Source organism: Xiphophorus maculatus, chromosome 9 (genome assembly GCF_002775205.1).
Source record: "Xiphophorus maculatus strain JP 163 A chromosome 9, X_maculatus-5.0-male, whole genome shotgun sequence".
NCBI classification, from domain to species: domain Eukaryota; kingdom Metazoa; phylum Chordata; class Actinopteri; order Cyprinodontiformes; family Poeciliidae; genus Xiphophorus; species Xiphophorus maculatus.
In genome coordinates this window covers 18,293,564-18,307,265 of record NC_036451.1, presented here as the reverse complement: position 1 = coordinate 18,307,265, position 13,702 = coordinate 18,293,564, and the positions used below count along the sequence as shown (strand labels likewise).

Genomic DNA, 13,702 nt, shown 5'->3' with positions numbered 1-13,702 from the left:
CCAAAGATTTAACAAGGAGGTTAAACCAAGGAGGTGATTACTTTCTTTCAAAGAGCCAGAAGAGTTTTAAACACTTTTTCCCTTAAAGAACAAAATCCATCATGCAGAAAGACCCCAGGCTGGGAATCAAACCCAGGATCTTCTTGCTGCAGGGCAACAGTGCTACCAACTGCACCACCATGCAGCCCATGAATGAAATCATCATTTGAAATCTAAACTGCAGTTTGAGTTTACTCAGGTTGATTTGTCTTGTAACATGAGTTGGATAATCTAAAACATTCAAATGCTTTGACACATAAACCGTAAGTAATTGGTTCCATGGACTAATTTCATTGTTTTTTTATTCTCACAGCTTTATTTTACCAGTGAATTAAAAATTAAGGTTCTGCACTGTTAGCTTCAGTCGCTAGGATTACAGTTTTCATTTGTTAGATCAGGGATCTGCAGCCTGCAGCTCGGAAGCTGTAAGTGGCTGTTTGGCTCATTTAACTTTGGTGTGATAATATAATAAAAGACAATATATTAATCTGTTATTGTTTGTCCCCATGACAGATTGCTGGCCACTGGTAAATTTGATGTAGAACTGAGACTTAGCGCCACCCAAAGGTTATTAGAGGCCTGAATTCGAAACATTTCTATTCATAAACCAACAGAAGTTGGGGTTGGCTTGTGGCTCAAAAGAAAACCTTTTTTGAGAACCTCTGCTTTAAATAATTCAAAGAGAGAAAGAATCGGTTAACAGATTAAATGGGTTGTTTTTCGGGGAAAAGTGTCTGTTTCAACCAGTGGCAGTTTTTAACGCTGATCATTTCAGTCCGGACTTCAAACTCTTGTTTATTGTGATAATGATCAGCTCAAGTTGAGGCCCTCTGACAGACAGGAAGCCTGTTCATAGAACAGAAAAAGAGAAGATGTCCCTTCCTGCTGTGAGTTGAGATACAATGAGTTATTGTAACTCATTTAATTAAAGAGTTATTGTAGCAGTCTGCATCACAACTAATCTGAAGAAGCCTCTGACTGAAGACGTTCTGTTTTTCTGACAGTCTCATGAAGAGGATGCTGAGGATTATTCATAATTTATCGATTTGATGTAAAATCCGTCTTTGCACTGACAGAGAAACTGGTCAGTGTTATGATTAAAGTTGAGACTAAATGCAGAGTTTCAAAGCCTTCCTTCAGATTAAAGCGTGTAGCGTGTAGCATGTAGCGTATAGTGATGTTTTCCACCTGATCTCAGATCGTTCAGATGAGTTTAGTGGAGAAACACCCCAACAGACTTGTATCTGTAATTAAAGTGAAACTCAGTTCTACAAGAGTGATTACTGTCTGAGTCACGGATTAATGTGGTTGAACAACTTAACATTTTGATTGGCTGGGCTCATTACCTTGGCAGACAGTTTGTTTCATATTTATAAAAAACTTCCAAGAGTTCAATACAGGTCATGTAAGTATCACCAGTCGTACTTGCAAACTGACTCCCAATGTCAATTGATCAAATATAACTTCAGACAATTAACTCCTCAGTTGCTACAAAGGTAGGTAATTTATTATTTTGGCATTTATTCTGCTTACAGTTCAGGGGTGCCATTATATCAAACAGCACTTTCCATTTCTTCTTAGTTCCAACTTATTAATCTCAGCTATAAAAAGAAAATGCATAAACGTTAAGAAATGGGTTACATAGATTGCAGCTTTAAGTAATTTAATAACTTACAACACAGAGGCTGGTGGAAGTGATTTCACTTATGGTAAACCTAAAATGTTGAATACTCCCGCTGCAGTCTTCTCAAAAGGTGACTATAAAAATTTAATGTGATAAGAGATGACAGAATGAAAACTTGAGACAGAACTGATGTAAAAGAATATTAGTCCAGTGAATATGTTGACTAATTTGACATATTAAAGAAAAAACAAACAAAAAAAAGTTGCCGTGTTAGAGATGCACCCGTCAGGCTTTTGCAGTTTTCTCAGGGTCAAACCTACCAATTTTGGCTTTTTCTTTCTCCAAATAATATAAATGTCAAACAGTCATGTATGCTTGATTTATGAGGTGTAAATAAGTACATCCTGTCAGAGTTCACAAGCCAAGAATAGCATGAGCTCTTAGTTTTGATGCACTTCGGGAAACAGATCTTTTAAAAGCCCTGATCTGCTGTTTGCACATCGTGGAAAACCGGCCCAATTCCTTTCTGTGGTGGATGGATCGGTGCATCTCTAGTGATGTCTTCTGCGCACAATAAGAAGCAACTTCATGAGCGAATATCCACATGCAGGTGTTCTTACTTTGTAATAAAATGCTGAAATTAAGGTTGGAATTTGAGCCAAATTAAGCTGTAGCTGCAGATTATCTTAATTACTTTTATTGTCATTAGCATCCCCTAAAAAAGTGAAAAAACACAAAAATCAGAATGGTTTATTTACTTGCCTTAACAATAGGAAGTTCTGCATTTTCCTTTGTTGTGTCTAATATGTATCTCTATTTACATTTTCCTAATTATTTATGAATTCGGAGTATAATCCGTAAAGCTATCCCTACTATAATCGTATAGTAAATGAACAGAACTGCCAAAGTGATGTGATCAGGCTTCTAAGAAAAAGAAGGTGATTAGTTTCTTTCATCTGTATAATTAGACATACAGAAGCTTCAGCCACACACTCATTTATAGTACAGAATAGCTTTAGAAACTATTAACACAGGAAATTTTCTTTTTTTTTCTCATCACTTACCCACAAATCACCTTCAAAAACAGCCAACCCACATACACACAGAGACTCGCACGTTAACTCGTTAACTCTGAAATGCGGGGCAACTTCAAGGGTATTATACGGTATGATAATAATAAAACAAAGCATTCGGACATCATTTAGCTTCAGATCAGACACCCACTCGTGGACAAGGTGAGGACAGAGCAGTGGGACAGTATGTCTGTAAAGTCTCCTTAAGAAGCAGGGATCTTGTTGTTCATCAAAAGCGAAAGCTTCTTTTTCACGTCCGCAGGCTGCGCACGGCTCATTTTCCACTTTTCTACCTCCTTCCTCATCTCCTCCTCCCCTTTCATCACTCAGAGCCACCAGAAGCGAATGTAAACGATGAGCATGATGAAAAAGACGCCCCCTGCTGCCAGCTTGGCGTAAGTGGAGCGGGTGTTCAGGTATTTGGCGTCGCTCCTGTATTTCTTCGACAGGCTGGACAAGTTGCTGGCCTTGGAGTCTAGTGCTGTGTGAGGAAGATGAGGGAGAAGACGATGAATGCAAAGCAAAAGCAGACTTTTTCTTTTTTTTTTTTTATGACACGAGAGCAAATGCTTGACTCACCAGAGAGCGCCTCCCCTCTCTGCAGGACCTCCTCGATGTTCGCCACCATGATCCTCTGCACGTCCTGCAGCTCAGTGTTGATGCTGCCCAGGTTCCTTCTGGCTCGGCTGTCGATGTACAACTTCTTGGTTTTTTGAATGTAGGTGTCTGAGGAAGCGGCATTAATGAGCAGATTCCTGCAGTCCTACCTTGTGGTTAATCATGATGCTCAGACTCATAACTCTGATCATTTTTTGTCCTCATTTGATCCTCAGAGTTAGGGCTGCAACTAGTAATTATAAAAATATTTGAAATATTTTTGTAAAATATATTTCAAATTTTTATTATGTCAATTTTAAGTCTTTCATATTTAATTTCAACCTTTTGTGAATTAGCGAAAAATCACAAGAAACTCAAATTTTCAAGGATGGGGAACAAAATATTGTCAATTCATCAATTACAGCTCAACAATGTAATGGCATTCATGGACATGAGTCAATGTCTGAACAAATATATTAATATTAAAAAAATTATCACTATGTTCTTTGGTTCTTACCTGCCATACTGTCAGAGTCTTTTGATCCAGACATGAGCCATTGTCAGGTTTACAAACCAAATCATCAAAATGCAAGACACAGGAAAAGACAAGAGAGAGTTAGATTCTTTTCACTCGCGAGGAGAAACGGACAGAGATGTGCTTCCAGTTACAATCTCCTACCGCTCTGAAAACACATTCCGCCGCACCTCTCTTTTTATTGAAAATCATCCCTAGTTACAATGCACGTTTCAGCTCTTATCAAAACATATGCAGCTGCAACGTGATGCACAGTTTCATAAGATTTACTACAAACGGTATGACTGTATCAGCACCATTTATCTATACACTATCTTATTACAAACATGAAGAATAGGATGTTCTGCTGAGCAGCCGTCTGATTAGAACTGGTGCCGGCTGTCTCTGCATCCTTCAGCAGGGCCTCCTTCAACATACTCAGAAACATACTGATTAGTATTTTTATAGGTTGCCATCATTCAGGCAGGGGTTGGAGCACCTTCATTGACATCTTGTTCACACCGAGGCCCTGAGTAACCTTTGACACAGTTACAAGTGAAGGAGCCATCAGTGTTCACACACTGACCGCCATGCTCACATGGGTTAGGACCTGTTAATGAAAGAAAAAAAACAATTAAAACCACACAGAAAAACAAAGAGCAGAAAGCTAAACAGGAAAATATTTCCAGACGCTGTCTCACCAATGCTGCATTCATCTCTGTCTCTGTTGCAGGTATTGCCTATATATCCCGGTGGACAGTTACAGTTAAACATCCCAGTGATGGGGTTGGTGTCGCAATGTGAGCCCTCTCTGCAGGGGTTACTGATGCAGGCATCGTCTCTATGGCAGAGCAAACCTGACAAAAACAACATGTTAGAAACATTTAGTGCAAATTGTCTATGTGAAGAAGAAAACAACAAAACTTTTGAAACGACTGTTGAAATAACTGCCTGTGATTTAATGGGGCTTTTGCACAGAAACATCCTGCATTGTTTTTAAGGTTAAACTCCAAAAAAAATGAGCCATCAGTTAAGATCACAAAGATGTAAGTATACACTGCGTTATGTAATTTCTCTATTTGGCATGGGCTGGTCGCCAGTATCAAAGTTATCACACAAGGTTTTGTAGTGATGCATCTGCATCTCCTCTGAATGAAACAAGGCTTATGACTTGATTACAGAAGGACAAATTTGGAAAGAAAGACAGGGGCTGTCATGGTGCACATTCACACTATTTTAGATGCAAGAGGAGAAATTATTTTCTGTTTGAAATGTATGAATGTAGCTCATGTTATACATTATATAGAGATACTTTTGATGTTTTTTATAGGTCCATGCCTAATTTCAAAGCAGTGTCATCAGTTTTCTAAATTAATAACTATAACTGTGTTTATTGGTTCCACTAAATAGACAGGAATACTATTTCAACAATATCTCCAAGAAAAAAAGGAAAAATAAAATCAGTATCAAGTTGAAGTGACAGAATACTCTTTTCAAAGGAAGAGTTAAAATCCATATCAAAGTATTTCTTTCACTGTCTTCTTAATATAACACACCTGTCTTTCCTGGGGGACAGACACAGATAAAAGACGCAACACGGTCGATACAAGTGGAGCCCTGGCTGCATGCGGCTGTCGAGCAGTCATCGATGTTCTCAGAGCAGTCGGGGCCGCTCCAGCCGTTGACGCACACGCAGACGTAGCCACCGATCAAGTTGCTACATGTACCGCCATTTTGGCAAGTATTTGGCTGCAGCCGACACTCGTCCACATCCTCTGTGCAATGCTGACCTGTGGATGGGAAATGAACACAGAAGAAGACGTGTTAAAATAACACTCTGGGTACCAGCTTTCATCATAACTGAGGTAAGTCGATTTCTGGTGAAACAGCATAACCCACTTCCAGAAGGAAGTCACTTTGGACAGAGATTGAAAATATATAATAATTGAACTTTCCCACAGTGTCCAACTTTCTATTAGATATTTATTCCTTTGATTGTGTTTCTGCAGGCTGGTTTTAAACTCATGACAGGCACTTGAAAACAGATTCAGATATAATTTTTTTTTTTTTTTCCCCACCACCAGAGGACACGTTTTATTCAGAAAAATCTTTGTACAGATATTTAAAATTACTACAAATGTATCCTTTTAAATAAATAGATGTGATAGAGACAGCTGTCCTCATGCTCACAGTGTGGACCTGGAGATTGAGGGGGAAAAAAGCGCTAAACGTTGGTGCTTTAGCTGTCATTGGTCTCGTTAGAAAAAGTGACACTCTACAGATGTTGAGGGATTAGACATCAAATCTGCATACAGTTCCTCAGGTTTAAAGGGGCTGTATTATGGATTTTCCAGGCACATAGTGCCATTTTACGGCACAATCACATAATTATGTTACCTTCAGTTGTTTTAAAATGTGTCAAAGCAACACTTTAGTTATGTCCTTCATCAGGGGATAAAATTATAAGATTATGTAAAGCTCAAAAAGTCGATTTTGCATATCACCCCTCCTGCCATTAAACTCATTTTCAAAGAGATAGATGGGAAAGCGCTGACTACCTGAGTAAATAGTCCATTAATTAAGAGGCAATGTCACATTGTTAGACTTGTGCTGCTCTATAATAAGCAGAACAACAAAAAAAAATACAATTTTCTGTACAACAAACATGTTTATTTGAAAATTATAAACATAAGATTCAAATTTATTGGCTCAAATTGGCTCAAATTTGGCTCAAATTTATTCCATATTGCCATATTAAGTTCTCCAATTCTGCTGGAGAACTCTAAGCAATCAATAAATGTTTATTTACTATATTATTGTTAAGTTAATTATTACAGCTGTAAATATATGTCATATTGTTACAGCAGTAGTGGGAGTAATTATTTTTTTATTTGATGTGAAAGTTTACATGTATTGTGGTACGAAAGGCTGTCATAGAGTCATCTGTGGCCCCTGACTAATTTGTACCCATTAGTATGTTCTAGATTTCTCAGTAACTTTGTATTGAGGTAATAGGTTGGTGAAAGTGGTGAAGATGGGCAAATTATGAGAGTGTGTGCTTTGATGGGGCCTAACGCAAAAGAAAGTCAGATTTTTTCAGTCAGATATTAAGCGTAGTGATGACTCAACAGTGTGACATTAAAGGGAATAAAGGCAATGGATTAGGCAATCAGAGCATCATCTCACCTGTCCATCCTCTGGTGCACTCACACTTGTACTTGACAAGGGACAGCAGGGTACAGACCCCCTTGTTGGCGCATGGGTTGTTTGGATAACACGTGGAGTTTTGGGGAGTTTGGCAGCGCTGTCCGGTGTAGCCAAGAGGGCAGGTGCAGGAGGTGCTACCAGGAACAGGAACCCCAGCTGACATGGACACAGAACAGTTCCCCCCATTCAGGCAGTATCCTGGTTGACAAGGGTCCTTGTGCTGACAGTACTCTCCCAAATAACCTGGAGCACACCTGTATACACAGAGATAAAAAACATAGAAATTATCAATCAAACGGACAAAATCACAAAGGAATTAAAGCTAACCAGCACTCGGTGCAGACAATGCAACAAGAAAGCATGAATTGAAGTAGCAGACAATCGTGTGTGTGCTTTAAAGAGACGCAAACAGACAAAACAAGAGTGAGTTTCAGTGAGGTCGATTTTGCTCTTTTTCAGTAAAGTGATTCATCCACATGTAGGGCAGCGTGGAGACATTTATAATATTGCACAATGTGTCCACCAGGGATCTTATCTGAGACAATGTTCCCTTTGTGACTTTCTATTCCTCTGTTTTTTCACAGCTACTCCCACTCCCCACTCTCACTCATCACTTCTCTATGCAAGGCTGGTTTTGGTCATAGATAATACACTGTAAGTAACAAAAAATATCTGCAGTCAGGTAGTTTCCTTCGTGTGCTGCATAGATTCGTCATCTTTGTGTCGGCAGTGGCACATGGCAGACATGCTGTCTGGAGACCGTGGGCGACAGCGCGACCTGCTGCCTCTCTTTGAGGCCTCTAAACTTTCCTCCCTTGAGGAGCTGAGGTAATGAAATAGAGTGCAGGCATACACATCGCAGGAACTAACACACACGTACACAAGGACACATTAACACGTAATTTTAAATCATTTTACAAATAAACAGGTTTATAAAATGTAAAAAATAAATAAATAAATAATGAGACTGCACTCAGCTCTGGTTGCCCTAGACTTCCAGATAAAACAGCAAAGAAGAGTTCAAACACACATTCACAATAAAACTCTTATCACTGTGGTTAAAGTCTGAACCACAACTACACTGCTGTTTGCTGAGCTGTGGGAAGAAGATAAATATTTGGAGTGTAAGATTGGGAAATCACTGCTTTGGCTTATAGTTCCCCACATCGGGTATGGAGAACTTTGCTTGAATCTTGTTCTGAAACCATTCCCAAAACTTGAGAGTGGATGTATAAAACTTGTGTGTGCGGGCTTGTCAGTGGGTGTGCGTGTGTGTGAGAGCCTTTTTAAATCGAAAAGGTTTTCTGTGATTCTAAATTCTCATGACTAAAATGAGATTTGCAGAATTTAGAGAATGTACTGGATTTCTGCAGGTCAGTGAAGTCATGAACTGTGAGCAGCAGCTTCTTCTGCCTCCACTTTAGGCATAGATATGACAGGCATATGAGAGAATCATACTCCACACAACAATCAGGTATATTCATAGCTATTTTTTATGTGAAAGAGCAACACAGACTCAGCAACACAAATTGGTACATAATTGTGAAATAGAAGAAAATATCTGGTTTTCAAGCTATTTTTTTAACAAGCTTGATGTCAATTTGCACTTTTTTACACACATTTTCTGTTTTCCATACAAGGTTTGAGGCAAATTTTAAATGACTTTCTTTTGGCTTTCCATTTCAAGAATGGTTTTCTTTCATAGAGGCCATATTTGGGGATTGCACAACTAAGATTTTCTCCTATCAACAGATTCTCTCAACTAAGCAGTGGATCTATGCAGCTCATGCACAGTTAGTAATGGATGATTCAGCTGGTTCACTGAATAAACCACTCCTTACCTAGCCTGTCAGACAACTCTTCTTGGCAAGTTTGAGGTTTTCCCATTATAAGAGGATGAACTGAACAGCACTTTGTGTGATTTTCAAAGCTTCAGAAATAGTAAAACCTAACTCTGCTTAAAAACTTGCTCTGAACTTGTCTAATGTCTTCATTAGTACTTATTATACTGTTTGTGTAGTAATGTTCCCAAACAAATCCAACGCCCATCAAACACAAATAGGGAGTTTATTTCTTAACTAAATGACATCTGAAGACATTTAGTTAAACTGGATTTTAATTATGGCGAACAAAACAAAGGAGATTCATTTTCTATCCACTTCATATGTTTTGCCCCTCTTTGTAAAATTCCTATAAAATGTGGGAAGTCGAAGGTGTACGATTATATTTGAATAGAGTGTGAATAAGTAAACTGGACAACAGTTTCCCTCTATTGTTCTGTTACTTTCTGTCCAATATAACCTCTCAGTGGTAGAGATTATGATAATAAAATAAGATCAACAAAGCCACACGTGCAACCAACAGAAATCAGCAACCCAAATGGCTTAATATGCCACAACAGGTGAACATGTCTGATCATAACACCAACACCGAGCACATATGAAACATGTGATTCAACAGTGCAGCTTTAACAGCAGACGTTTCTAAAGGGTTGGTGACATAAAAACCATGGAGGGAATAGATCAAAATGGGAAACCATTCAAAGCTAATCTTGAAATTAACCAGAGAAAAATACCGCAGCTCGGTGTTCCTTTCTCTGTGCTTTCTGTTATAATCCCTATATTTTAAAGAAATCCCCATTTGCACCAAATACTTTCCCACACACACAATATGATGTCGCCACTTACCACTTTGTTGTAAAAAAAAGATGTTTACCAAGCCAACATTTTAATCTGGGTTTACCATCTTCTATTAGCAATACAAGGCCAACATACCTGAAACATGATGCTGATATAAAGGCATGAAATAAAAAATGTTGTTTTTTTATTTACTAATGGAAAAGTAGTTAATCAAACAAAGCAGTCTGTCAATCAAACAAAACCTCTTGATCCCCTGAAGAGACTGTGGTTGACCTAGAAGCCATATTTTTGGCTTGGCCTTTCATATCCAACTATTACATAAACGCATGTCTACCTCTGTGCTCATATTTTTATACATCTCAGATCACAGTGTGACCTGGTGAAATGAAACTGCAAAGCTTTTGACTGGTTGTAAATCTCGCCAGTGGATCTTACCTGCAGTATTCTGTGCCATTGTTAAAGGTCAGGCATGTTGCGTTGTTAATACAAGGCGCCTTTTCATCCACACACTGCAGACCTGCAAGAGATGTGAGTCATGTTAGACGATTAGAGTAACAGTCATTACTTTGATGCTAAAGTTTTGGTCTAAATATCTAATTCACCAAAATTAGATATTTTGGTGAAAAAAATATCTACTTTTTTTAGATATTTTTTTCTAAAAAAAAAAATCTTTTTTTTGTGATATGACAGTTGTACCCAACTGTCATACTGTATATGTGACCCAGTTTGAATACCTTGCAGGGTTTTTTTGTTTCAAATAAAGGCATTTAAACCAAGGTTGAGATTTTAGTTTTAAGGTTTTGTGGTGACACCATGGTGTATTAACTTAAGACACTGAGAATCTCATACGGGCCCATGTCTTGCACAGATATGCAAGACATTTCTAACTCGACAACATAGCAAAGCACAGTGGCTGAATGAATAAACAAAGCTGAAAAATCACCAATTTTACAGTATCAGCAAAAGTTGAATGCTGATTTACGCTTATAGAACAACTTTTACACTGGATGAATTCATCCGTTGTTTGCTAAAAAGTAGCTGACGAGAGTGTTTTAATCACAATTAAGGAGCCACTTCACATGTTTTTTGCTGTTTCCACACAAAAATAAAACACTGTTCCATTAGGGGTTAAAATCTAAAGGCTGCAATAGTTTTAAATGGGACGGAACAGCGCAGAGCCTCAAACAATCATTAGCAGGTAAAAACACAGAAAATAGAAAGAAGAGAAAATCCCAGTGCAATGAGTGTAAGTGTGTGTGTGTGCTTAAGAGAAAGAAGGGGAGGGAAACAACAGAGAAGGGAGGAATGTCAAACACCAACAGCATTCCAGTGTTTCTCCTTGCTGCAGATTTGCTGTAATTGCATTAATATCATAAAAGGTTGTTTTTTTTGTTGTTTTCTTTTTAAAGAAGGGAAAAGACTTTTCCTCTACTTACTGCTTGCTTGATATGAGAATACATATTACATGCAAGTCACAATTTGAAGTTGGGGAGTGAAAGGTTTCTAACCTAACCCGATATCAGAATCCAATATGGCTGCTCTGTTTATAAAATCTAGTAATAGTCAATAAGTAATAATGTACAGGCACTTTGTTTTGATTTGTGTCAAAAACAAAATAGTGTACAGCCCCTCCTTTGGAGGCCATTTTAGGAATATTTATTTAATTATTCATTAAATACATCAAAGTTATGCATTCCCTGTTTACGGTCAATAACTCATAAACAAACAGCATTTTTTTTAACTTCTGAAAATCTGATAAATGGTCAGGGCCATGGATACTAATTTATGCTTTGATGGGTGAATGTGGATAATCTTGTAATTCCTAAACTTCAAATGGCTACTTGTATAAAAGGGCCTGCAGGACTTTTTATTGCAATATATGTGTTAAAATATTTCAAATAAAAGGAACCCGAATTGGTAAAAATCAGAAATCGACAACTCAGACCTCATAGAAAACCAGACAAAAGTATTCAAAAGTAAAAATCTGATCCCCACTTCCAACTATGTGAAGAGATCATTACATTCACAAACTACCTATTCTCTATAAAGCTGCGTATAATTGATTGTTTGCATAAATATTTTTAAAATAAAGCAATCTGAATCAGTCCAAATCTGAAGTCAGACGGTCAGATCTGACCAGGACAGGAGTGCATCTCTATGTTTCACCCTTATTGCCCTTTTATCCCACACACTGTGAAGATGTGCACTTGACATTTAACCCAGCAAGTTGAAAACCTTACAATGGCAGCTCACTGTCTTTCATAAGAGAGAAAAGGCAGGGATGTTGCAGCATATGAAACATAAAACTCAAACAGTATCTAATCAAAACCATTTTACAATTCAACAAGTAGAAAACTTACCAAGAGTTAGCCGAGTGAAGTAGAAGACCAAGACTAGGGCCTTGCCAAGGCAGAAACCGGGTATGTGTTCCATATTTTATGTAAAATCCACATAGGGCAGCCAGCCAAAAAGTTGAGCTGTCTCCCTTCAACGATTACTTCTCAAAAAAAAAAAAAAAGTCTCAGTGGAGGATTAACGCGAAATTTAAATGGTTCAAAATCAGCTTCAGCGGCTACTTACGAGTTACTCTAAAACTGAAAGAAAAAAAACCCCGTCAAAAAAATAAACTTCATCTGCGTAGCCACGGCGCTGAAAAAGTCTCGCACCTCTCTATGCTGCCAGAGCGCTGAAGTCACTACCACTGAAAAAATCATATCCTTCCGCTGAAACCCAGGGGATCTATTCGTTAGGTTAAAAAATATGGCTAGTCTTTAAAACGTCGCTCAAACACTCTGCTCAGCCATGGTCACTTCTCAGAGGATGGGTATTATAATCTGAGGCACCTCAGATTAGAATATCCTGAGCAGATTATAAAAAGCAAAGATTAACCTGCAGCACAAATATAAATTATAATGATGATTCAGCACATCTTTTTTTCCTGGTAGGGATTTAGCACATGACCACGTGAAACTATTCCAAACTCTTAAACTCTTTTTTCATATTTGCTCATGTTACAACCACAAACATCAGAAAACATCAGAACACGTTAATTGGATTTTATGTAGGCCAACAGAAAGTAGTGTGCAGTTGTAAAGTGGGAAATTATTACAGAGAGAAATTATTGCATTAAATTTAACCTACTTTTATTTGCAAAAATAACTCCAGTTCAGTTAGACTGGATAGTAAACGCCTATAAGCGTCAGTACTTTCCAACAAATCTCGATTGGATTTAGGCCTAGACTTTTATGAGGACATTCTGACATCTCGTTGTAGCTGCGGCTGTGTGTTTAGTGCTGTTGTCCCGCTGGATTGTGAGCCTTTTCTCCAGTTTCAAGTCGTCTACAAACCACTAATAAGATTTATTTCTGGACCGTCCCGTATTTAGCCAGTGTTCCCGGGGAATAAAATGATTGTTACAGCAAGATGCAGCCGCCACCTTCTTTGGTCAGGTTATGTGCAGACCTCGCCAGTTTTTTCTCCCCAGTATAAGCAACCTCATCTTAAACTAATCCAATACGGTCATCCTGACCTGTCTGCTGTGTTTTCCCACTAATTGTCTGTAGCAAACCTCTGAGGCTGCATCTATACTGAGATTATTTAACAACGCCAAGGAACCCTGTTTACTTCTTAGTTGACTTTTGAAGGCAATTAATTGTAGTGGGTTTTATTTTGGGGTAGTAAAATAAATAAAAAAAGCCTGAATTAATGCCACACCATTTTCAGATTTTTATTTGTAAAAAAAATTGAAAGTAGATTTTTCATTCAGTTTGCTATGTTCTGCTTTGTGCTGGTTTATCACATCAAACCCCAACAGAAAACATCAAAATCTGTGGTCGCAATGTGATGAAATTTGAAAAAGTTCAACGTGTTTGAATACAAACACAAACTCTTGAATGATTAATGTAATGATTATCCACTCGATCATGTGCAGGGTCACAGAGATAGGCCGGTGCCTATATCTCCAGCAGTCACAGGTTGTGCACCCATGGTCATGTCAGAAGTGAGAACA

At 38.1% G+C, this 13,702-nt stretch overlaps 1 protein-coding gene and 1 long non-coding RNA gene across 2 annotated transcripts; both read right to left on the bottom strand.

Moving 5' to 3' along the window:
• Window positions 1-2,397: 2,397 nt before the first annotated feature.
• On the bottom strand, window positions 2,398-3,488 carry LOC111609757. The gene is made up of 2 exons (XR_002753306.1): window positions 3,316-3,488; window positions 2,398-3,217 (listed from the first exon to the last, which is right to left on the bottom strand). It is a non-coding gene; the product is annotated as an uncharacterized LOC111609757 (long non-coding RNA).
• A 466-nt stretch (window positions 3,489-3,954) lies between these two features.
• On the bottom strand, window positions 3,955-12,391 carry LOC106699775 (neurogenic locus notch homolog protein 1-like). Its single transcript, XM_023339193.1, has 6 exons — window positions 12,054-12,391; window positions 10,129-10,210; window positions 7,034-7,308; window positions 5,404-5,637; window positions 4,549-4,704; window positions 3,955-4,457 (listed from the first exon to the last, which is right to left on the bottom strand). Exons 1-6 carry the CDS (start codon window positions 12,124-12,126, stop codon window positions 4,327-4,329), a joined length of 951 nt encoding a protein of 316 aa, XP_023194961.1. The 5' UTR covers window positions 12,127-12,391; the 3' UTR covers window positions 3,955-4,326.
• Window positions 12,392-13,702: the final 1,311 nt, after the last annotated feature.

Excerpts from the sequence above, each read along its gene's own strand:
- LOC106699775 (XM_023339193.1), bottom strand. The coding sequence starts at position 12,126 with ATGGAACACATACCCGGTTTCTGCCTTGGCAAGGCCCTAGTCTTGGTC. Across the intron at positions 10,211-12,053 it reads CTTCACTCGGCTAACTCTTG|GTCTGCAGTGTGTGGATGAA; the intron begins GTAAGTTTTCTA and ends CATCTCTTGCAG. Across the intron at positions 4,458-4,548 it reads CAGAGATGAATGCAGCATTG|GTCCTAACCCATGTGAGCAT; the intron begins GTGAGACAGCGT and ends TTTCATTAACAG.